Below are 26,154 nucleotides of genomic sequence, written 5' to 3'. Positions count from 1 at the left end.
CGGTCGAGTGTCCCGTCGGCTCTTGCATAAAGAATGGGCAATTGGACGAGGCGCCCCGTGCAGACTGGCACCTCCAGAACCGAGGGAGGCAGTTACTGGGGCACAAAGGAGGAAATGTTCCCAAGTTGGTGCTCTGTCCAGTAGATGAAGAACTAGGGTTGTGTGGATGGAGCAGGTTTTTATTGCAGATTCCACATTCATACCAACACACACTGACCACCCAGCAGAAACTCCCTACCCCTCCCCCCCGCAGTTCACACCTAAGGCTGAGCGTTGATGGTCTCAGTGAAGAGAGTGAGGCCTGAGTCTAGGGTGGTGCTGATATCCATTGCAGGCGCCAGGCTTTAAACACACGTGTTGGTGAGAATCGGACTCTGCCTTCACAGGTCAGTCCTGCAATGAGACAGAAAGAATGTGATCGGAGAGGTCCCTCTACAGCCACAGCTGTCCACTGTACGTACACACACCAACCTTCACCCACACAACGCTTGTGCTAACCAGCCCCAGCTCACTGACCCGCCATATCCCCCCCCTCCCCGGGCCATATCCCCCGATGCCCACACAGCTCCCCCCCCCCAAGACACACACGCCACACCACGCGCCCCCTCCCCCATCACCTACACACACACAGCCCCTCCCTATACACGACTCCCCCCACCGACACACACACACACCCCGCTGACACACACAATGACCCCCAAGTGCACATGTACCCTCTCCATTGCCGGGCCCGGTCGGTCAATGGGACATACATGACTCCCATGAGCCGAGTGCGGGTGATGTTGCCGTCCTCGCTCCTGTCGTACTGCTCCAGCGACTGGCTCCCCCCGCTCGCACCAACCGGCACCACCAGCCTTCCACCCGGCTTCAGCTGCTGCAGCAACTGTGGGCACAGAACGGATAGAAACATAGAAAATAGGTGCAGGAGTAGGCCATTTGTGCCTGCACCACCATTCAATATGATCATGGCTAACCATGCAACTTCAGTACTCCATTCCTGCTTTTTCTCCATACCCCTTAAACCCTTTAGCCGTAAGGGCCACATCTAACCCCCTTTTGAATATATCTAACGAATTGACCTCAACAGTTTTCTGTGGTAGAGAATTCCACAGGTTCACAATTCTCTGAGTGAAGAAGTTTCTCCTCATCTCGGTCCTAAATGGCTTAGACTGTGACCCCTGGTTCTGGACTTCCCCAACATCGGGAACATTCTTCCTGCATCTAACCTGTCAATCCCTTCAGTATTATATGTGTTTCTATGAGATCCCCTCTCATTCTTCTAAATTCCAGCGAATATAAGCCTTGTCGATTCAGTCCTGCGATCACGGGAATCAACCTTCGCTCCCTCAATAGCAAGAATGTCCTTCCTCAGATTAGGAGACCAAAACTGCACACAATACTCAAGGTGTGGCCTCATCAAGGCCCTGTACAACTGCAGTAAGACCTCCCTGCTCCTATACTCAAATCCTCTCGCTATGAAGGCCAACATGCCATTTGCCTTCTTCACCGCCTGCTGTACCTGTATGCCAACTTTCAATGACTGATGAACCATGACACCCAGGTCTCATTGCACCTCCCCTTTTCCTAATCTGTCACCATTCAGATAATATTCTGCCTTCCTGTTTTTGCCACCCAAGTGGATAACCTCACATTTATCTACATTATACTGCATCTGCCACGCCTTTGCCCACTCGCCTAACTTGTCCAAGTTACCTTGTAGCCTCTTAGCATCCTCCTCACAGCTCACACTGTCACCCAGCTTAGTGTCATCTGCAAACGTGGAGATATTACACTCAATTCCTTCATTTAAATCATTAATGTATATTGTAAATAGCTGGGGTCCCAGCACTGAGCCCTGCGGTACCCCACTAGCCACTGCCTGCCATTCTGAAAAGGATCCGTTTATTTCTACTCTCTGCTTCCTGTCTGCCAACCAGTTCTCTATCCACGTCAATACATTACCTCCAATACCATGTGCTTTAATTTTGCACACTAATCTCTTGTGTGGGACCTTGTCAAAAGCCCTTTAAAAGTCCAAATACACATCCATTAATTCTCCCTTATCCACTCTACTAGTTACATCCTCAAAAAATCGTAGAAGATTTATCAAGCATGATTTCCCTTTCATAAATCCATGCTGACTTGGACCGATCCTGTCACTGCTTTCCAAATGCGCTGCTATTACATCTTTAATAATTGATTCCAACATTTTCCCCACTACTGATGTCAGGCTAACTGGTCTATAATTCCCTGTTTTCTCTCCCTCCTTTTTTAGAAAGTAGGGTTACATTAGTTACCTTCAAATCCATAGGAACTGATCCAGTCTATAGAATGTTGGAAAATGACCACCAATGCATCCACTATTTCTAGGGCCACTTCTTTAAGTACTCTGAGATGCAGACCATCAGGCCCCGGGAATTTATCGGCCTTCAATCCCATCAATTTCCTGACTAATAAGGATTTCCTTCAGTTCCTCCTTCTTGCTAGACCCTCGGTCCCCTAGTATTTCCGGAAGGTTATTTGTGTCTTCCTTAGTGCATGGTCACAAGGCGGCTACAGGGTCACAGGGCGGAGCCTTGGTTTAACATCTGATCCAAAGGATGGCACCTCCAACAATGTAGTGCTCCCTCAGTACTGCACTGGGAGTGCCAGCCTGGATTATGTGCTCAGGTCTTTGACTCGGAGGCGATGTTGCTAACAACTGAGCTACGGCTTATATCTCAAAAACAGAAATGAATGATTCTTTTAATATGAGTCACTCCAAACACAGAACACTATTTTATCTAAATTACTTGCTTGTTGTGGCTTCAGTAATCTTTCCCCTGGAGTTAGAACACTTTCTCTGAACAAGGGCTTCGAGCTCCCGATGTAGTTAAATTCTACTCGGTACCTCTGCACAGACGAGGAGAGTCTCTAACGCAAGGTTTACAGAAACAGAGACTTGCTTACCGCCTGAGGAACCGTTTCAGCAGCTGCGCCCACGTGAATGGCGTCATAGGGCGCTCCATCCGGGAACCCAAGCCGGCCGTCTCCCACTGAAAGGGCAAAGGTGAGAGGAGTGAGCGTGGGGAACTGGCTCTGCACTCCGCCCCCGACACCCCAAACCCGCACCCTCCCCAGAGCTTCCCCACAAACCCCTCCCCAACCCTCCACTCTCCCCACAGTGCTTACCCCACCCTCCTGCCCCACAGCGTGCATCTCGGTGTGGGGATCTGGTCAGCAAGGCCACTCCTCACCCCCCGACCCCTCCACCGTGCTCTGCTCCTCTCCTCCCCTCCCCCACCTGACGCTCCTCTCCGCCCCTCTACCGCCTTCGCCGCTCCATTGCATACCCACACTCCAACCCACCCCTCCCCTCCTTCGCCCCCTCAACCCTAGACCTACCCTGCAACCCCTCCCTCACCCCCCCTCTCCTTCCCCGCCTACCCTCTCGTGCTCCTGTCCCCCCACCCCCGCAGTCCAGCCACACCCCCCACGTACCGATCAATGAGAGCCGGCCTGAGCTGAGCAGTCGAGGATCGTCGGACTGCACGTTGTCAATGGATTCTGCCACCAGTTCTGCGATGTGATCGATTCCGACCACCTTCCCCGTGGGACCCACCTGTGAGCAGAGAGCAGATACATTCTCCAGTGCTAAACTACAGGTGATCCAAAACTCGGCAGCCCGTGTCCTAACTCGCACCAAGTCCCGCTCACCCATCACCCCTGTGCTCACTGACCTACATTGGTTCCTGCTTAAGCAACGTCTCAATCTCAAAATGTTCATCCTTGTTTTCTAATCCTCCATGGCCTCGCCCCTCCCTAACTCTGTAATCTCCTCCAGCCCCACAACTCCGCCCCCCCCCCCCCCCCCGAGATGTCTGCGCTCCTCCAATTCTGTCCTCTTGACCATCCCCGATTGTAATCACTTAACCAAGCTCTAGCACTCCCTGCCTAAACCTCTCCGCCTCTCTATCCTCCTTTAAGACGCTCCTTAAAACCTACTTCTTTGACCAAACTTTTGGTCACCGGCGCAAGTTTCTACATGTGTCAAATTTTTATCCCATAATACTCCCGTGAAGCACCTCGAGAGATTTCGTTACCTTAAAGGCGCTATATAAATACAAGCTGTTGTTGTTATAAACATAAACCTCCCCGGTTGAACAGCGCCTCGCGAAGTCTACACGTTTCACACGTTCTTACTGCCTGCCAGTTATTGATTTCTGCAGATGTGTTGGACCGATCAACCTCCCCCCCTCCGCACATCCCCTCCCCCCTCCGCACATCCCCTCCCCCCTCCGCACATCCCCTCCCCCACCCCTCCTCTTCCCAGCCCTTCCCCCCTCCCCCCTCCGCACATCCCCTCCCCCCTCCGCACATCCCCTCCCCCCTCCGCACATCCCTTCTCCCCCCCCCCCTCCCCCCCGCCGCACGTCCACTCCCGCGCCCCTCGCCCGTGTCTCTCCCCCCCCCGCACCCTTCACTCACCATTCTGGCCATGCAGGCAGTCAGGTAGCCACTTCCTGAACCCACATCCAGGGCTTGGGCCCCTGGGTACAGATGGTCCTTCAGACATTCCAGTGCGTGTGCGTGCTGGGAGCAGAGAAACACAGCAACTTCGCATCAAATCTTACACAGATACAAGGGTACAGTAGCATAGTGGCAATATTACTGTACTAGTAATCTCAAGGCTTAGACTAATGATCCAGAGACACGAGTTCAAATCCCACCACGGCAGCTGGGGAATTTAAATTCAGTTAATAAATAAATCTGGAATAAAAAGCTAGTATCAGTAATGGTGACCATGAAACTACCGGTCATCGGGTTCACTAATGTCCTTTAAGGGAAGGAAACCTGCTGTCCTTACCCTGTGTGTGAATCCAGACCCACAGCAATGTGGTTGACTCTTAACTGCCCCCTGAAATGGCAGCTCACCACCACCTTCTCAAGGGCAATTAGGGATGGGCAATAAATGCTGGCTTTGCCAGCGATGCCCACAGATCCAGAATCAGTGCCCGGCAGGGAGCTGCACACAGGCAGCAGCACACGTCAGTCCCACCTGAAATACAGCCCAGACACAGTGAGCAAGGGGCCCGTTCTCTGACTCATAGTCTGATACTACAGTATTCATCACTGTCCACTCACCTCGCAGACCCAGATTGCAGGGCTTCTAATCAACACCAAACCGATGCCTCACTTAGAAAGGTCACAGGACTGGGTCACAAACAACAACAACTTGTATTTATATAGCGCCTTTAACGTAGTGAAACGTCCCAAGGCACTCCACAGGAGTATTATGAGATAAAAATTTGACACCAAGCTGCATAAGTAGAAATTAACACAGGTGACCAAAGGTTTACTCAAAGTGGTATATTTTAAGGAGCATCTTGAAGGTGAAAAGAGAGGTAGAGAGGCAGAGAGGTTTAGGGAGGGAGTTCCAGAGCTTGGGACTCAGGCAACAGAAGGCACGGCCACCAATGGTTGAGCGATTATAATCAGGGATGCTCAAGAGGGCAGAATTAGAGAAGTGCAGACATCTCGGGGGGGGGGGTTGTGAGGTTGGAGGAGATTACAGAGATAGGGAGGGGCGAGGGCCATGGAGGGATTTGTAAACAAGGATGAGAATTTTGAAATTGAGGCGCTGTTTAACCAGAAGCCAATGTAGGTCAGCGAGCACAGGGGTGATGGGTGAGCAGGACACGGTGCGAGTTAGGACACGGGCAGCTGAGTTTTGGATCACCTCTACTTTACGGAGGGCAGAATGTGGGATGCCAGCCAGGAAAGCATTGGAATAGTCAAGTGTAGAGGTAACAAAGGCATGAATGAGGGCTTCAGCAGTGGATGAGCTGAAGGAAGAGCGATGTTACAGAGGCGGAAATAAGTGATCTTAGTTATGCTGCGGATATGTGGTCAAACGCTCATTTCAGGGTCAATCAAAGTGTTAACAAGTACAATGGTGGACCTCGTTAGGTTGGGACAGTATAGAGGGAGTTTTACTCTGTATCTAATCCGTGCTGTACCTGCCCTGGGAGTGTTTGATGGGACAGTGTGGAGGGAGCTTTACTCTGTATCTAACCCCCTGTACCTGCCCTGGGAGTGTTTGATGGGATAGTGTAGAGGGAACGTTACTCTGTATCTAACCCGTGCTGTACCTGCCCTGGGAGTGTTTGATGGGACAGTGTAGAGGGAGCTTTACTCTGTATCTAACCCCCTGTACCTGCCCCGGGAGTGTTTGATGGGACAGTGTAGAGGGAGCTTTAATCTGTATCTAACCCCGTGCTGTACCTGCCCTGGGAGTGTTTGATGGGACAGTGTAGAGGGAGCTTTACTCTGTATCTAACCCGTGCTGTACCTGCCCTGGGAATGTTTGATGGGACAGTGCAGAGGGAGCTTTACTCTGTATCTAACCCGTGCTGTACCTGCCCTGGGAATGTTTGATGGGACAGTGAAGAGGGAGCTTTACTCTGTATCTAACCTGTGCTGTAACCGCCCTGGGAGTCAAAGAATCATAGAAATTTACAGTACGGACGGAGGCCATTTCAGCCCATCAACAAAGAGCTACCCAGCCTAATCCCACTTTCCAGCTCTTGGTCCATAGCCCTGCAGGTTACAGCACTTCAAGTGCACATCCAAGTACTTTTTAAATGTGATGAGGGTTTCTGCCTCTACCACTGCCTTTCAGGCAGTGAGTTCCAGACCCCCACCACCCTCTGGGTGAAGATATTTAAATCCGTGCCCCCTGGTTGTTGTCCCCTCTGCTAAGGGAAATCGGTCCTTCCTATCCACTCCCCTCATAATTTTATACACCTCAATAAGGTCTGCTTTCAGCTTCCTCTGTTCCAAAGAAAACAACCCCAGCCTATCCAATCGTTCCTCATAGCTAAAATTTTCCAGTCCAGGCAACATCCTCGTAAATCTCCTCTGCACCCTTGGGTTGGATGCAGAGAGGATGTTTGCACTGATGGGGGAGACTAGAACTAGAGGGCAAAGGCCGCCCATTTAAAACAGAGATGAGGAGAAATTTCTTCTCTCAGAGGGTTGTAAATCTGTGGAATTCGCTGCCTGAGAGAGCTGTGGAAGCTGGGTCATTAAGACAGAAATAAACAGTTTATTAAACAATAAGGGGATAAGGGGGAGCGGGCAGGGAAGTGGAGCTGAGTCCATGATCAGATCAGCCATGACCTTATTAAATGGCGGAGCAGGCTCGAGGGGCCGTATGACCTACTCCTGCTCCTATTTCTTATGTTCTTTCCAGTGCAATCACATCTTTCCTGTAATGTGGTGAAACTCTGCACGCAGTACTCTAGCTGCGGCCTAACTAGTGTTTTATACAGTTCAAGCATAATCCCCCTACTCTTGTATTCTTTGCCTCGGCTAATAAAGGCAATTATTCCATAGGCCTTCTTAACCACCTTATCTACCTGTCCTGCTATCTTCAGGGATCTGTGGACATGCACTCCAAGGTCCGAGGATGACTTGCTTCCACGCCAAAAGGGATGAGTTCACAGGTGTTTCAATGAAGGACCTAATATTCCAGATCCCAAACTACATCCTGAAGGGTGGAAGATACATGTGTGTGGATTTTTTTAACGTGGGGTGGCTGTTGCACACCAGCCACCACACGGGCTTGACAGAGCCAGGTCTTGCTCCAGTGGCAAGGGTTAACCAAGACGACTGGAGACCAGCTCTGCTGCACGGACCTAGTGCGCACACAATCACAGTGTGGACTGGCCCGTGCTGCCCCTGGGACCTCGCCTCTTCTGGCCCCAAACTCACGCCTCTCCTGGGCTCCGATCTCTCACCGTTCCTTCGCCCCGATCTCGCCGCTCCTACTGAACCTGCCCATGCTCCAATCACTGACCTGGACCTTGATGACGTCCAATCCAGTCGCCCTCCTGCACCAGCTCGTGCTGTACCTTGCAGTGGTATGGCCGCCACTCACCTTTTATAGATAGGACAGTGTAGGGGGAGCTTTACTCTATCTAACCCGAGCTGTATTTGCCCTGTGTAACTATAATTGACCATAGAGCAACAGGCTTTCAAAGATAAACATGAAGACAGTGGGATGTCTGTGCAAGGAAATCAGTGACTGGAACAGCATTGACCACAAGTGATTAAAGTATCTAACTTTAGTGACTAGTGTCATAAACATAGGCAGAGGGATCGATTAACCATGGTATAGAGTGGATGTTTAGGTAAAAAAAGCTGTCAAAAAACTGTTTTGGAAGGGATCCGTGAACAGATAGATCATGATGTCTTAGCTTTGAAATGTACCTTTGAAGTAGGCACACTGAGTTGCATAAAAAGTGTGGGGTTTTCCAGGATATTGGAGAGCTGGGGAGAGAGACCCCAAGCTATGCTGTTGTACTGTATAGATTGATCTTTGTGTTGGACATCAATAAAGTCTATTTGTACACTCCACTACCAGGGGTCTGGTGATTATTCGAAACGTGTGGATGTGAATCAGAAGAGGAAGGTGGTAGACTAACAGGTGACCCAACATATGGTACCTGGGGTACATGATGGAGCAGTGTAGCGCTCATCCCCTGCTGGTGAAATGGATGCTGTGCCACATCAACTGGGTTCTTCACTTGAAGGCATTCTCCCACAGGGCAGGGCAGCAGCGCACTACCCCTGAGGTGACCATCACAGGCTCGGTCAGTGCTGAGCCGATGTTTCAGTTTGACTGCAGCAGATAGCCAAGCCTGCAGGGAACACTGCCCTAAGCTACTGACAGACAGGTGTGCCAACTCTTGCATATATGGTTGGTGGACAATATGGCTGAGGTGTCTGCAGATCTCCCTGACATGCCTTCCTTCATCCTGCATCCTAACAACCATGAAATAATCAGGGAATGTCCAGACCAACCCATCATCATAGGCAGTCCCTCAAAGCGAGGATGACTTGCTTCCACGCCAAAAGAAGGACGAGTTCACAGGTGTTTCAATGAAGGATCTCATATTCCAGGTCCTGAATCACTCCCTTTATGACCACGACCTGTGTGGGAACACCAGCGGCAGGTCGGGGCCATAAAAGGAGCGGCGAGCAGCGGCTCGGGAGCAGCGTGGAGGCATACCACTTCAGGGAGTAGCGCGAGCTGCGGCGGCAGCGAAGAGGGACGTCATCAAGGACCAGGTCGGTGATTGGAGCGTGGGCAGACACACCAGGAGCGGTGAGGTCAGGGTGAAGGAGCTGCGAGAGATTATAGAGGGACGTGATCGGGGCCCAGACTAACCAAACCTTTGCTGGCTGCCTGCCACAGGAGTCTGCCAGGAATAGTATTCTGTTCAATATTCTTACATATGGAACGTTATTGAGACAAGAAGAAGATAGGAATTGCTCGATGAAAAAAAGACCACGGTTCATCTAGTTTCACCTTCGACCATCCAGGTAGTCACATGATTCAATGAGAATGGAATTGTTGACCAATCACAGTGACCAATCTCTACCATTGAGTCTACAACAGACCCAGCCATGAGATGAGAAAACTCCACTAGTGGAGAGCCTTGGGAAACATAGGTCCACAGTCATCTGTTCCTTCCAAACAATCTACACTTACCCCATGGCATGTTTCAAATTACTCAAAATGGCCTGGAGTGTGTGTGTTAGAACTAAACGTAAAACAAGCAGCTAGACAGAAAACTGTGGGCAGAAGGAAGCAGCTAATGAAGCAGTCTATGTCCACATGCAGCAATACCTGGCCGACATTCAGGCTTGGGCTGATAATGGCAAGTAACATTCGCACCACACAAGTGTCAGGCAATGACCATCTCCAACAAGCGAGAGTCTAACCACCGTCCCTTGATATTCAATGGCTTTACCTACGTCGAATCCCCCACCGTCAACATCCTGGGGGTCATCATTGACCAGAAACTTAACTGGACCAGCCACATAAATACTGCAGCAACAAGAAATGATCAGAGGCTGGGTATTCTGCGGCGAGTGTCTCACCTCCTGACTCCCCAAAGCCTTTCCACTATCTACTAGGCACAAGTCAGAAGTGTGATGGAATACTCTCCATTTGCCTGGATGAGTGCAGCTCCAACAATTGCAGGTGAGCGGAAATGTAAAAAGTCAAAGCGAAAGGAGAAGGCAATAGTGCAGGATAGCGATAGGGTAATGTTAACCAGAGTGTGACAGGAAGGGACAGAGCGTATACACATAAGAGTGCATCAGAAAGTGAGGTCAAAGCAGGGAAAAATGGTAATAAAACAAAATTAAAAGCTCTTTATCTGAGTGCACGCAACATTCATAACAAGATAGATGAGTTGATGGCACAAGTAGAAATAAATGGGTATGATCTGATAGCCAGTACAGAGACGTGGTTGCAAGGTGACCAAGGCTGGGAACTGAATATTCAGGGGTACTTGACACTTTGGAAAGATAGGCAGAAAGGAAAAGGAGGTGGGGTAGATCTGTTAATAAAGGATGAGATCAGTGCAGTAGTGAGAAATGATACTGGCTCAGAAGATCAAGATGTAGAATCAGTTTGGGTGGAGACAAGAAATAACAAGAGAAAGAAGTCACTGGTGGGAGTGGTCTACAGGCCCCCTAACAGTAGCCACACTGTAGGACAGAGAATAAACCAAGAAATAATGGAGGCTTGTAAGAAATGTACTGCAATAATCATGGGCAATTTTAATCTTCATATTGATTGCCAATTTAATTTGTCCAAAGGTAGCCTTGAGGATGAGTTCATAGAGTGTATGCAGGATGGTTTCTTAGAACAATACATTGTGGAACCAACCAGGGAGCAGGCTATTTTAGATCTGGTAATGTGTAATGAGTCTGGATTAATTAATGATCTCATAGTAAAGGATCCTCTTGTGAAGAGTGATCATAGCATGGTAGAATTTCAAGTTCAGTTTGAGGGCGAGATAGCTAGGTCTGAAATTAGTGTCCTGAACTTAAATAAAGGGATGAAGACAGTTGGCTAAAGTGGATTGGGAAAATAGATTGAAGTATGGGATGGTAGAAAAGCAGTGGCAGACATTTAAGGAGATATTTCATAACTCTCAGCAAAGGCATATTCTAGTGAAAAAGAAAGACTCTAAGAGAAGGATGAACCATCCGTGGCTAACTAAGGAAGTTAAGGATGGTATCAAATTGAAAACAAAGGCATACAATGTTGTGAAGAATAGTGGAAGGCCAGAAGATTGGAAAATTTTTAGAAACCAGCAACAGACAACTAAAAAAATAACAGAGAGGATAGCTTGTGACAGTAAACTAGCAAGAAATATAAAACAGACAGTAAGAGCTTCTACAGGTATATAAAAAGGAAGAGAATGGCTAAAGCAAATGTTGGTCCCGTAGAGGATGAGACTGGGGAATTAATAATGGGGAACAGGGAAATGGCAGAGACTTTGAACAAATATTTTGTATCAGTCTTCACGGTAGAAGACACTAAAAATATCCCAATAATTGATAATCAAGGGGCTATTGGGAGAGGGGATGAACGTAAAACAATCACTATCACTGGAGAAAAAGTACTCGGCAAACTAATGGGACTAAAGGTGGACAGGTCCCCTGGACCTGATGGCCTGCATTCTGGGGTCTTAAAAGAAATGGCTGCAGAGATAGTGGATGCATTGGTTGTAATCTACCAAAATTCCCTGGGTTCTGGGGAGGTCCTAGGAGATTGGAAAACCGCAAATGTAACGCCCCTATTCAAGAAAGGAGGGAGACAGGAAGCAGGAAACTATAGACCAGTTAGCCTAACATCTGTCATTGGGAAAATGCTGGAGTCTATTATGAAGGAAGTAGTAGCAGGACATTTAGAAAATCATAATACAGTCAAGCAGAGACAGCATGGTTTTACGAAAGGGAAATCATATTTGACAAATTTTCTAGAGTTCTTTGAGGATGTAAAGAGCAGGGTAGATAAAGGGGAACCAGTGGATGTGGTGTATTTGGATTTCCAGAAGGTATTCGATAAGGTGCCACATAAAAGGCACAAAATAAGAGCTCACGGGATTGGGGGTAATATATTAGCATGGTTAGAGGATTGGCTAACTAACAGAGAACAGAAAGTCGGAATAAATGAGTCATTTTCAGGTTGGCAAACTGTAATTAGTGGGGTGCGACAGGGATCAGTGCTGGGGCCTCAATTATTTACAATCTATATTAATGATTTAGATGAAGGGGCCACGTGTAATGTAGCCAAATTAGGTGGGAAAGCAGTGAAGAAATTTCCCCTCAAATCCCTTCCAAACCTTCTTCCAATTACTTTAAATTTATGCCCACTGGTTGTTGACCCCTCTGCTAAGGGAAAGAGGTCCTTCCTATCCACTGTATCTAGGCCCCTCATAATTTTATACACCTCAATGAGGTCGTCCCTCAGTCATCTCTGTTCCAAGGAAAACAAACCCAGCCTATCCAATCTGTCCTCATAGCTAAAATTCTCCACTCCCAGCAACATCCTCGTAAATCTCCCCTGTACCCTCTCCAGTGCAATCACGTCCTTCCTGTAATGCGGTGACCAGAATAGACAGGCTAAGTGAATGGGCAAAAATTTGGCAGATAATGTAGGAAAATGTGAGGCTATCCACTTTGGTAGGAAAAATAAAAAAGCAAATTATTTAAATGGGGAGAGATTACAAAATGCTGCAGTACAGAGAGATTTGGGGGTCCTTGTACATGAAACATAAAAAGTTAACATGCAGGTACAGCAAGTAATTAGGAAGGAAAATGGAATGTTGGCCTTTATTGCAAAGGGGTTGGAGTATAAAAGTAGGGAGGTCCTGCTACAACTGCACAGGGTATTGGTGAGGTCACACCTGGAGTACTGTATGCCAGATTACTACTGGTGCCACGTGCTAATGAGTATAAGAATAGAAGGATTAGAGAGGATGAGTGTGTGGCTGGAGACTTGGTGTAGGAGGGAGGGCTTTAAATTCCTGAGACATTGGGACCACTTCTGGGGGAGATGGGACCTGTACAAACTGGACGGATTACACCTCAATAGCGCCAGGACCAATATCCTCGCAGGGAGTTTTGCTAGTGCTGTTGGGGAGAGTTTAAACTAGCTTGGCAGTGGGGTGGGAACCTGAGAACAAATTCAATAGAGAAGGAAGTAAAGCTAAAATTGAATAGCAAGAATTTAGAAAGTGAATCTGTAAGACAGAGGAAACAAGGGTTAGTAAGTGGTAATCAAGGAGGTCTTCCTGTGCTAAATACTTTAATGCAAGGAGTATAGTGAATAAGGTGGATGAGCTAAGAGTACAAGTAGACATTTGGGAGTATGCTATAACAGAGACATGGCTGAAAGAGTGGCAGGTTTGGCAGCTCAATATTTCTGCTTACAGGATTTTTAGACAAGACAGAGAGGGGGGGCAAAAAGGAGGGGGGAATCGCGGAATTGATCAGGAAACTATTACAGCGGTGAGGAGGGATATGTTAGAGGGATCATCAAATGAGGTCACATGGGTCAAATTGAAAAATAAAGAAGGAGCAATCACACTGCTGGTGTTTATTCTAGACCCCCAAACAGTGGGAGGGAGGTAGAGGAGCAAATATGGAGGCAAATTGCTGTGAAGTCCAAAAACCATAGGGTAGTAATAGTAGGGGATTTTAACTATCCTAATATTGATTGGAACAAATATAGTGTGAAGGGTAAAGAAGGTGTGGAATTCTTAAAATGTATTCAAAATAACTTTTTTAGTCAGTATGTAGCAAGCCCAACACGAGAGGGGGCGGCTTTGGATTTAGTTTTGGAGAATGAAGCTGGACAGGTTGAAGGGGTATCAGTGGGAGAGCACTTGGGAGCCAGTGACCATAATTCAGTCAGATTTAAATTAGTTATGGATAAGGACAAGGATAGACCAGGAATGAAAGTCCCAAATTGGGGAAAAGCTAATTTTGCTAAGTTGAGGAGTGATTTGGCCATGGTGGACTGGAAACAGCTACTTGTGGGTAAATCAGTGTCGGAACAGTGGGAGGCATTTAAGGAGGAGATCCGGAAGGCTCAGGCCAAACGTGCCCTTAAAGAAAAAGGGTGGGAATAACAATTCTAGAGCCCCCTGGATGTCTAGGGACTTACAGGGGAGGATAAAGAAAAAAAGAGAAGCTTATGTCATATACAGACGGCTAAATACTGTAGAATCTCTGGAGGAATATAGAAAGTTCAGGCAAAATTAAAAAGGATATTAGGAATGCTAAGCGAGAGCATGAAAAATTCTTGTCAAGTAAAATTAAGGAAAACGCAAAGATGTTCTATAAATATATTAAGTACAAGAGGATAACTAAAGAGTGGGGCCTATTCGAGGCTATGAGGATAATGTGTGTGTGGAGGCAGAAGATGTTGGTATGGTTCTTAATGAATACTTTGGGTCTGTTTTCACAAAGGAAAGGGGCAATGCGGATACTGCTATCGAGGAGGTGTGTGAAATTCTGTATGAAATAAATATAGTGAGAGAGGAGATATTATGGGGTTTAGCAGCTTTGAAAGTAGATAAGTCCCCAGGACGGATGACATTTATCCCAGGCTGTTGAGTGAAGTAAAAGAGGAAATAGCAGAGGCCTTGACCATCATTTTCCAGTCTTCTATGGATTTGGGCATGGGGACTGCTAATGTAGTACCCTTGTTTAAGAAGGGAGAAAGGGATAGGCCGAGTAATTACAGGCCTGTCCTACCTCAGTGGTGGGAAAATGATTGGAAAAAATCCTGTAAGACAGGATAAATCTACATTTAGAAAGGCAAGGATTAATTAGGGACAGTCAGCACAGATTTGTTCAGGGAAGATCGTGTTTGACTAACTGGATTGAATTTTTTCGAGGAGGTAACCAGGAGGGTCGATGAGGGTAGTGCGTACGATGTAGTGTATATGGACTTTAGCAAAGCTTTTGATAAGGTCCCACATGGTAGACTGGGATCCAGGGCAAAGTGGCAAGTTGGATCTAAAATTGGCTTAGAGGTAGGAAGCGAAGGGTAATGGTTGATGGATGTTTTTGTGACTGGAAGGATGTTTCCAACGGGGTCCAACAAGGCTCAGTACTGGGTCCCTTGCTTTTTGTTGTATACATCAATGATCTAGACACGTTAAAAAAATCCACGCACAGGCATCTTTCACCCTTCAAGATGTAGTTCGGGATCCGGAACATTAGGTCCTTCATTGAAACACCTGTGAACTCATCCCTTTTCGGCATGGAAGCAAGTCATCCTCGTTTCGAGGGACTGCCTATGATGATGATGAGACTTGAATATAGGAAGTATGATTAAGAAGTTTGCAGACGACACTAAAATTGGCTGTGTGATTAATAATGAAGAGAAAAGTCATGGGCTGCAGGAGGATATTAATCTACTGGTCAGGTGGGCAGAGCAGCGGCAAATGGAATTTAATCCAGAGAAGTGTGAGGTGATGCACTTGGGGAGGGCTAATAAGGAAAGGGTATACACATTAAGCGGTAGGCCACTTAATAGTGTAGATGAACAAAGGGAGCTTGGAGTGCTTGTCCACAGATCTCTGAAAGTAGCAGGCCAGGTGGATAAGGTGGTTAAGACGCCATACGGAATGCTTGGCTGAGGCATAGAATACAACAGCAGGGAGATTATGCTTATATTGTATAATACTCTGGTTAGGCCCACAGCATGAATACTGCACGCAGTTCTGGTCGCCGTATTATAGGAAAGACATGATTGCAATGGAGAGGGTGCAGAGGAGATTTATTAGGATGCTGACTGGAATGGAGAATCTTAACTATGAGTACAGATTGGATAGGCTGGATTTGTTCTCATTAGAACAGAGGAGGCTGAGAGGAGACCTCATTGAGGTGTATAACATTTTGAGGGGCCTGGATATTGTTATATATGTATACTTGTATTTACTCTGTACAACCACCAGAGGGCTCATCCCCTGGAGTCTCAAGGGATCCCATAATACCTTGGGAGCACAGGTATTTAAGGAGGCATCACAGGTTGGAGGGGCATTCTGGAGATCTGCAATAAAAGACTACGGTCACACTTTACTTTGAGCTCAGAGTGTTCAGTCTGACACGTTCGCCATACACAACAACTGGCGACGAGATACAGATAGCGAACCCAAAGATGCAGAGAACATTGGGCATCCTGGAGAAATTCTCGGAGGGAAATGATTGGGAAACTTTTGTGGAGCGACTCGACCAATACTTCGTGACCAACGAGCTAGATGGGGAAGAGAGCGCTGCCAAACGGAGAGCGATCCTCCTCACCGTCTGTGGGGCACCAATGTATGGCCTCATGAAGAATCTGCTCACTCCAGTGAAACCCACGGAGAAATCGTACGACGATTTGTGCACACTGGTCCGAGAGCATTTGAACCCAAAGGAAAGCGTTCTGATGGCGAGGTACCGGTTCTACACCTACAAAAGGTCTGAAGGCCAGGCAGTGGTGCGTTATGACGCCGAGCTAAGATGCCTTGCAGGACATTGCGAATTTGAAGGATATTTGGAGCACATGCTCAGAGACTTTTTCGTACTTGGCATTGGCCACGAAGCCATACTTCGCAAACTTTTGACTGTAGAGACCCCAACCTTGAGTAAGGCCATAGCGATAGCCCAGGCGTTCATTGCCACCAGTGACAAGACAAAGCAAATCTCTCAGCACACAAGTGCTGCTACAAGTATTGTGAACAAAGTGATGTTGTTTTCAAATCGTAACGTACAGGGCAGGTCACACATACCTGCAGCTACACGTCCGCAGATGACTCAGAGTCGACCATCAAGGGTGGTGAATGCAAGGCCATTAACACCTTGTTGGCGCTGCGGGGGTGATCATCGTTTCCATTCATGCCGATTCAAAGAGTACGCTTGCAAGGGCTGTGGAACAATGGGACACCTCCAACGAGTGTGCAGGCGAGCTGCAAAGCCTGTTAAACCTGCAAACCACCATGTTGCAGAGGAGGACAGATCCATGGAGGATCACGACAAACCAGAGCCTCAGATCGAGGAGACAGAGGTACATGGGGTGCACACATTCACCATGAATTGTCCCCTGATAATGCTGAATGTTGAACTAAATGGACTCCCGGTGTCAATGGAGCTGGACACGGGCGCAAACCAGTCCATCATGGGCAAAAAGACTTTCGAAAGGTTGTGGTGCAACTAGGCCTCAATGCCAGTCTTAACTCCAGTTCACACGAAACTAAGAACTTACACGAAAGAACTGATTCCTGTAAACGGCAGTGCTACCGTAAAGGTCTCCTACGATGGAACGGTGCACAAGCTACCACTCTGGATGGTACCGGGCGATGGTCCCACGCTGCTCGGCAGGAGCTGGCTGGGAAAGATACGCTGGAACTGAGACGACGTCCAAGCGCTATCGCCCGCTGACGACACTTCATGTGCCCAGGTCTTAAACAAATTTCCTTTGCTGTTCAAACCAGGCATCGGGAAATTTCAAGGAGCAAAAGTGCAGATCCACTTAATTCCGGAGGCGCGACCCATCCATCACAAGGCGGGAGCAGTACCTTACATGATGAGAGAAAAGGTAGAGATTGAGCTAGACCGGCTGCAGAGAGGGCATCATTTCCTCGACCAAGTTCAACGAGCGGGCCAGTCCTATCATCCCAGTCCTCAAGGGAGATGGCACTGTCAGAATCTATGGTGATTACAAAGTATCAATCGTTTCTCCCTGCAGGACCAATACCCACTACCAAAGGCCGACGACCTCTTTGCAACGCTGGTGGGAGGAAAGACGGTCACGAAGCTGGATCTGACTTCAGCCTACATGACGCAGAAACTGGAGGAATCATCGAAGGCCCTCACCTGCATCAACATGCACAAAAATCTTTTTGTTTATAACAGATGCCCGTTTGGAATCCGATCAGTGGCGGCGATATTCCAGAGAAACATGGAAAGCTTACAGAAGTCAGTCCCACACACGTGGTCTTCCAGGATGACATCTTGCTCACAGGTCGGAACACAGTCGAGCATCTTCAGAACCTAGAGGAGGTTCTTAGTCGACTCAACCATGTGGGGCTCAGGTTAAAACATTCGAAGTGCGTTTTCCTGGTGCCTGAAGTGGAGTTCTTGGGAAGGAGGATTGCGGCGGATGGAATCAGGCCCACCAACGCGAAGACGTTGGCAATCGAGAATGCACCGAGGCCACAGAATGTGACGGAGCTGCGGTTGTTTCTGGGACTCCTGAACTACTTTGGTAACTTCTTACCGGGTCTCAGCACACTGTTAGAACCATTACATGTCTTACTACGAAAAGGGGATGAATGGGTTTGGAGCAAAAGCCAAGAAAATGCCTTTGTAAAAGCAAGAAAATTGTTATGCTCAAACAACTTGCTTGTGTTGTATGATCCATGTAAGTGTTTGGTACTAGCATGTGATACGTCGTCATATGGCGTCGGGTGTGTATTGCAACAAGCTAATGATTTCGGGAAACTGCAACTGGTTGCTTATGCTTCCAGGACTCTGTCTAAGGCCGAGAGCGCCTACAGCATGATTGAGAAAGAAGCGTTAGCGTGTGTCTATGGGGTAAAGAAAATGCATCAATACCTGTTTGGGCTAAAATTCGAATTGGAAACTGACCATAAGCCACTTATATCCCTGTTCTCCGAGAGTAAAGGGATAAATACCAACGCATCGGCCCGCATCCAAAGGTGGCCACTCACATTGTCCGCATACAACTACGCCATCCGCCACAGGCCAGGCACAGAAAACTGTGCCGATGCTTTCAGTAGGCTGCCACTGTCCACCACGGGGTGGAAATGGCGTAGCCCGCAGATCTAGCCATGGTTATGCAAGCATTCACTAAATATATTCAAAAAGGAGTTAGATGTAGTCCTTACTACTAGGGGGATCAAGGGGTATGGCGAGAAAGTAGGAATGGGGTACTGAAGTTGCATGTTCAGCCATGAACTCATTGAATGGTGGTGCAGGCTCGAAGGGCCGAATGGCCTACTCCTGCACCTATTTTCTACGTTTCTATGTTTCTATTTGAGAGTGAGCAATCACCCGTCACTGCCCGGCAAACCAAAACCTGGACAAGCCAGGAACCCTTATTATCTCTAGTCAAAAGCTGTGTGCTTCATGGGAACTGGTCCAGTGTCCCAGTGGAAATGCAGGAAGAGATAAAGCTGTTCCAGCGATGCAAAGATGAAATGTCAATACAGGCAGTCTGCCTTCTGTGGGGCAATCGAGTAGTGGTCCTCAAGAAGGGCAGAGACACCTTCATCAATGACCTTCACAGTACTCACCCAGGCATTGTAATGATGAAAGCAATAGCCAGATCCCACGTGTGGTGGCCTGGTATCGATGCGGGCTTAGAGTCCTGCGTTCACAGATGTCGTACACGCTCACAGTTAAGCAATGTACCCAGGGAGGCGCCGCTAAGTTTATGGCCTTGGCCCTCCAAACCGTGGTCTAGGGTACACGTCGACTATGCAGGCCCGTTCTTGGGTAAAATGTTCCTTGTGGTTGTAGACGCGAACTCCAAGTGGATTGAATGTGAGATAATGTCAGCTAGCACATCCGCTGCCACTACTGAAAGCCTGCGGGCCATGTTTGCCACACACGGCCTACCCAATGTCCTGGTGAGCGACAACGGGCCATGTTTTACCAGTGCTGAGTTCAAAGAATTCATGACCTGTAACGGGATCAAACATGTCACATCTGCCCCGTTTAAACCAGCGTCCAATGGTCAGGCAGAGGGAGCAGTGCAAACCATCAAGCAAGGCTTGAAGAGGGTAACTGAAGGCTCACTGCAGACTCGCCTATCCCAAGTCCTGCTTAGCTACCACACAAGAGCCCACTCATTCACTGGGATCCCACCTGCTGAACTGCTCATGAAAAGAGCACTTAAGACAAGACTCTCGTTAGTTCACCCTGATCTACATGAACAGGTAGAGAGCAGGCGGCTTCAACAAAGTGCATACCATGATAGCGCAAATGTGTCACGCGAGATTGAAATCAATAATCCTGTATTTGTATTAAATTATGGACAAGGTCCCAAGTGGCTTCCCGGCACTGTTGTGGCCAAAGAGCAGGGTATTTTGGGTCAAGGTTTCAAATGGACTCATTCACCGGAAACACTTAGACCAAATCAAACTCAGATTCACGGACTATCCTGAGCAACCCACCTTGGACCCTACCTTTTTTGATCCCCCAACATACACACCAGTGGCAACTGGCATCACGGTTGACCACGAAGCAGAACCCATCATCCACAGCAGCCCAGCAAGGCCCAACACACCAGGCAACCCAGCAAGGCCAGCTGCACAGCAGCCCAGCGAGGGCCCAACAAATGATCCAACAACACCAGCTTTCACACCGAGACGATCAACCAGGGCAAGAAGGGCTCCTGATTGACTCACATTGTAAATTGTTACACTATTGACTTTTGGGGAGGGGGGGGGGTGCAGGGAGGGGGGAGTGTTGTTATATATGTATACTTGTATTTACTTTGTACACCCACCAGAAGGCTCATCCCCTGGAGTGCCAAGGGATCCCATAATCCCTTGGGAGCACAGGTATTTAAGGAGGCTTCACAGGTTGGAGAGGCACTCTGGAAACCTGCAATAAAAGACTAAGGTCACACTTTACTTTGAGCTCAGTGTTCAGTCTGACTCTTTCTCCATACACAACAGATATAGTGGATAGCAAGGGCCTAATTCCCTTGGTGGAGGGGCCAATTAAGAGGGGGCTTAGGTTTAAGGTGGTTGGTGGAAGGTTTAGAGGGGAATCGAGGGGAGACATCTTCACGCAGAGGGTTGTGAGGGTCTGGAAGGGTGGTGGATGCAGAAACCCTCACCACATTTAAACGGTGCTTGGATGGGCACTTGAAATGCCATAACCTGCAGGGTTCCGGACCTAGAGCTGGTAACTGGGATTAGACTGGATAGCCTCTTGTTGGCTGGTGCAGATACGATAGTAAGTACTGCAGGGAATCGAATACAGCCAGTGTGATCTCCTGGACTAGTTTCAATCACCTGGATGGGTCGGAGAGGAATTTTCCCAGATTTTTTCCCCCAATTGGCCTCGGTTTTTTACCAGTTTTTTTTGCCTTTCCCAGGAGATCGCATGGCTCCGGTTGGGGGGGATGTAGGGGGCGGTGGAGTGGGATGGTGCTGCAGGAGGTGTTGCAGTTGTGTGAAGCGGCCTGGTTGGGCTGGGTGCTCTTTGCCTTTCTGTCATTGTTCATTGTTTTATATGTAACCTTCAGGGCAGCTGAAAAAGGGCCGTGCGGCTCTTTGTTGGCCGGCGCGGACACGATGGGCTGAAATAGCCTCCTTCTGCACTGTAAATTTCTATGTTTCTATATTGTTTTGGTCTCCTTATTTAAGGAGGGATATATTTGCATTGGAGGCAGTTCAGAGAAGGTCCACGAGGTTGATTCCTGAGATGAAGGGGTTGACTTATGAAGAAAGGTTGAGCAGGTTGAGCCTATACTCATTGGAGTTTCGAAGAATGAGAGATGATCTTATCGAAACGTATAAGATTCTGAGGGGGCTTGACAGGGTAGATGCAGAGAGGATGTTTCCCCTCGTGGGGGAATCTAGAACTAGGGGCATAATTTCAGAATCAGGGGTCACCCATTTAAAATAGAAATGAGGAGAATTTTTTTCTCTCAGGGTCGTGAATCTTTGGAATTCTCTACCCCAGAGAGCTGTGGAGGCTGGGTCATTGAATATAGTTAAGGCGGAGATAGACAGATTTTTGAATGATAAGGGAGTCAAGGGTTATGGGGAATGGGCAGCGAAGTGGAATTGAGGCCATGATCTTATTGAATGGCTGAGCAGGCTCGAGAGGTCAAATGGCCTACTCCTGCTCCTATTTATTATGTTCTTATATGTAACAACATTCGAGAAGCTCGACACTATCCAGGACAAAGCAGCCTGCGTGAGCGGCACCCCATCCACCGCCTTAAACATCCATTCCCTCCACCACCGGCACACCATGGCTGCAGTGTGCAACATCTACAAGATGCACTGCAGCAACTCGCCAAGGCTTCTTCGACAGTACCTTCCAAACCAGTGACCTCTACCACCTAGAAGGACAAGGGCAGCAGGCGCATGGGAACACCATCACCTCCACATTCCCCTCCAAGTCACACACCGTCCTGACTTGGAAATATATCACCATTCCTTCATCGTCACTGGGTCAAAACCCTGGAACTCCCTCCCTAACAGCAATGTGGGAGCACCTTCACCGCATGGACTGCAGCAGTTCAAGAAGGCGGCTCACCACCACCTTCCCAAGGGCATCTAGGGACGGGCAATAAATGCTGGCCTTTCCAGCGATGCCCACATATCTTTAAACGCATTAAAAAAAAGGTTTAATTTTGCTTAATGCACACTCAAAGGGGCCTGATAATTAGGATTGCAGTGTCATCTTAACTCTCCTGGAATCTGTCTCAATGCTGAGAGCCAGGGAGTGCTGGATTTACCTGCGTGTCCAAGGATAATTTTTGGGCATCCTGCTCCTGCAGAGTCAGCCTGAATATTCAGCCTGGAGTGTTCCATGCAGGGATGTAGAGAGGACACTTTATCAGCTGGATCCCAGATGCTCAGAGCCCCGGGTCCCCCACCACAGAGCGCAGGGTCTCTCGTTCATGGAGAATACCCGAGGAGCCTCACACACTACCCGAACACCTTGGGCTGTTTCTCACAGCAACCATTCTCCGTGATTAGTACATGTTTCTAATTGGACAATACAGTTTGCCATTGGGGTTTCTCTCATCACACATCAGAAACTGGTACAAACTGTACAGAGCAGGAAACACACAGGGTTTACTCAGCACTTACCATGTGGGGCGCGCTGATGGTTGCACGATAACCTGCAGAGACAGAAAGGGAGCCACGATTACAAGATATATTCGAGTGTTAATGAAACACACACACACCCTGAGGGACAGGACCTACAGTGTGACAGTACACACACACCCTGAGAGACAGGACCTACAGTGTGACAGTACACACACATCCTGAGAGACAGAACCTACAGTGTGACAGTACACACACATCCTGAGAGACAGGACCTACAGTGTGACAGTACACACACAGCCTGAGAGACAGAACCTACAGTGTGACAGTACACACACAGCCTGAGAGACAGAACCTACAGTGTGACAGTACACACACATCCTGAGAGACAGGACCTACAGTGTGACAGTACACACACAGCCTGAGAGACAGAACCTACAGTGTGACAGTACACACACATCCTGAGAGACAGAACCTACAGTGTGACAGTACACACACATCCTGAGAGACAGGACCTACAGTGTGACAGTACACACACATCCTGAGAGACAGAACCTACAGTGTGACAGTACACACACATCCTGAGAGACAGGACCTACAGTGTGACAGTACACACACATCCTGAGAGACAGGACCTACAGTGTGACAGTACACACACATCCTGAGAGACAGAACCTACAGTGTGACAGTACACACACAGCCTGAGAGACAGAACCTACAGTGTGACAGTACACACACAGCCTGAGAGACAGAACCTACAGTGTGACAGTACACACACAGCCTGAGAGACAGAACCTACAGTGTGACAGTACACACACAGCCTGAGAGACAGAACCTACAGTGTGACAGTACACACACACCCTGAGGGACAGGACCTACAGGTTCTGAAATTCCAGTCGGAGGATTCTTTCGAACCAACGCCTCAGACCGGAGAATTTTTATGAATTTACCTGGTGGTCCGGGAGGAGCGTGGGATTCCAGTGGGGAGGCCTTCTCTTCCTGCGCTGCGAAACGCACTCCCATCCTCCAGGTTCCCACGCAGAAGGTGCATCACGTGTGACTGCTCAACCAATCAGGTACAGTATTCCACAGCTTTCTCATTAATAGCAATGGGAACTCCGTATCTGCCAGTTCTCATTGTTATTAATGAAAAAAAAACAAACACTAAACATCACAAAAAATAAAAAAACACACCTCACAAAATTAAAATTAATTGAAATTAAAGTTAATAAATGTCAGAAAAAAAAATTCTGATTGTTTAAAAAGTTTTTTTAATTATGGTTTAAAATAAACTTACTGTAGTGGGCAGAGTTTTTAAACAATAAAATACATTTTTTTAATTTATGATGTTTTAAAACTCTTACACCTGTAACAGTAGGCTATGCGCCTGCTTTTATCAGGTGCAAGAGTTTTCAGGACATTCGCTGGGCAAGAGATGGGTAAATCCCGCAATCTCGCCCACGCGAATGTCCTCGCTCTCGAGATGCGGAGGATCTGTCTAGCTGGAGCTGGACAGATCGGAAAAGCATGCACATTGTGCTCTGAAAAACGGGTTTTGTGATGCTTTCCTGGGTCGTACACACCACACACACACACAACCTACAGTGTGACTGTACACACACACACCCTGAGGGGCAGGACCTACAGTGTGATTGTATACACACACCCTGAGGGACAGGGCTGAGGTGTGACTGTATACACACACACACACACCCCCTGAGGGACAGGGCTGAGGTGTGACTGTACACACACACACACACACCTCCTGAGGGACAGGACTGAGGTGTGACTGTACACACATACGCACTGAGGGACAGGACCTACAGTGTGACTGTACACACGCACTGAGGGACAGGACTGAGGTGTGACTGTACACCTGTCAGCCCGGCCTGATCACCAGACGCACCTGTGGGTCCCAGCGGCCTCCACCTCTCACCAGCCCCAGGGGCACTATGTTTTGGGGTCGCTCTCCCGCCTTCCTACCCAACCCTGGCAGGGCATGGGTCAGACACCCCCAGGACCAATCCTGGGCCCTCCCAGCCTCTCGAGCTCAGTTACACAGGATGAGCTGAGCACGCACCCTGGGGGAGGGCCACTCACCTATCGACTGTGGGGCATCCATGAACGGAGATTGTTTGCAGTAAAGTGCCCGGTTCGTAGCCATCATAGCCGCAAACACTTGTTCAGAGCGAATCACACCATTTCCTATGGAGGTAAACAAAAACACCGCGGTTTAATGAAGGTTCGATGTGAGCGGCTCAGGGTCAGAGGTGAGGTGTGAGCTGGGTCAGCAGTAAAAGTGCTCGATTATCGCAGCACCCCTCAGTATCTCCATGACCCCAAATACTTCCCCAGGCCTGGGCTTCCCCCCACACAGGGTGCAGTAGGGTAAAGGGTTTGTTGTACATCAGTGGGATGGAGTCTGACACCCTCCTGTCATTGTAACACGAACCACCGAGACAAGCTCCCATCGAGGGTCATGCAACACCTTTGGTGAAAGTAACAGCTTGGTTCATTAGGCCACGAGGTCCATTAAATATCTCATCAAGCCTGCGCCCATTTGACCCATTGTGCATCGATCTCCATTCCCATTCTACACACGAGTATGTGCTCAGTGTGAGTGGGTGCGGCCGTTGTGGGCGCGAGTGGTCAGAGGGTGGTCAGTGAGGGCGAGGGGGTTGGGGGCCAGGGGGCGAGGGTCGAGGGTCAGGAGGCGAGTGCGGTCAGTGGGCGAGTGCGGTCAGTGTGAATGGCACCTAACCCATTGATGCCTGTTCTCCCCACACATTCTGCCTGACCTGCTGAGTTAATCCAGACATTTCTGACTTTGACTTGGCTGAAGCTGGCTGTGAAACAAAATGATTTGAGTTACTCACTTCTCAGATTCTCAACTAGCTGAGAGTGGGATTTTCCAGATGAGGTCCAGGCCATACTTCTCACGAGCAATAATCCCACTGGAAAAACAACTGAGAGCTTCAGAATGGTCAGCATGTCCCTTAAACTGAACCAAAGCACAACGATTAGCTCCAACACAACCAGCACTCAACATTGCAATACACAGAGCCCCCAGTGTAAGGTGTGGGAGTTCATGGTTACACCTGTACAACATTGTCTCTCTCGCTCACTCACTGGTGTTAGCATTCGCATCCACTCCAGAGACTTGATCACATGATCCAGGCCAATACTCAATGCAGTACTGAGGGAGTGCTGCACTGTCGGAGGTGCTGTTTTCCAGCTGAGATGTTAAACCGAGGCCCCATCTGCTCTCAGCTGAACGTAAAAGATCCCGTGGCACTATTAGAAGTATAGCAGTGGAGTTATCCCCAGAGTCCTGGCCAATATTTATCCCTCAACCAGTATCACTAAAATAGATATTGCAATATCTCATTGCTGTTTGTGGGAGCTTGCTGTGCACAATATGGCTGCCACGTTTTCTACATTACAACAGTGAATGCACTTCAAAAGTGCTGAATTGACTGTAAAGCGCTTT

The 26,154-nt window shown here is 48.3% G+C and overlaps 1 protein-coding gene across 2 annotated transcripts; it reads right to left on the bottom strand.

Moving 5' to 3' along the window:
• Positions 1-210: 210 nt before the first annotated feature.
• On the bottom strand, positions 211-25,927 carry pcmtl (l-isoaspartyl protein carboxyl methyltransferase, like). 2 transcript variants are annotated; one of them, XM_070877381.1, is made up of 9 exons: positions 25,794-25,927; positions 25,541-25,665; positions 24,765-24,869; positions 22,707-22,738; positions 4,468-4,572; positions 3,481-3,601; positions 2,950-3,035; positions 753-883; positions 211-393 (listed from the first exon to the last, which is right to left on the bottom strand). In XM_070877381.1, exons 2-9 carry the CDS (start codon positions 25,653-25,655, stop codon positions 381-383), a joined length of 708 nt encoding a protein of 235 aa, XP_070733482.1. In that variant the 5' UTR covers positions 25,656-25,665; positions 25,794-25,927; the 3' UTR covers positions 211-380. The 2 variants fall into 2 exon arrangements, with proteins under 2 accessions (XP_070733482.1, XP_070733481.1); XM_070877380.1 differs by having other exon boundaries at positions 714-883; positions 25,794-25,923.
• Positions 25,928-26,154: the final 227 nt, after the last annotated feature.

The sequence above is a fragment of the Pristiophorus japonicus genome, chromosome 4 (assembly GCF_044704955.1).
Source record: "Pristiophorus japonicus isolate sPriJap1 chromosome 4, sPriJap1.hap1, whole genome shotgun sequence".
Lineage (NCBI taxonomy): Eukaryota > Metazoa > Chordata > Chondrichthyes > Pristiophoridae > Pristiophorus > Pristiophorus japonicus.
This window is presented reverse-complemented; position numbering and strand designations above follow the sequence as displayed.

Coding starts and splice junctions, on each gene's coding strand:
- pcmtl (XM_070877380.1), bottom strand. CDS start 25,655: ATGCTGACCATTCTGAAGCTCTCAGTTGTTTTTCCAGTGGGATTATTG. Junction 24,870..25,540: donor GCTAGTTGAGAATCTGAGAA/GTGAGTAACTCA, acceptor TTACCTCCATAG/GAAATGGTGTGATTCGCTCT. Junction 22,739..24,764: donor GGATGCCCCACAGTCGATAG/GTGAGTGGCCCT, acceptor CTGTCTCTGCAG/GTTATCGTGCAACCATCAGC.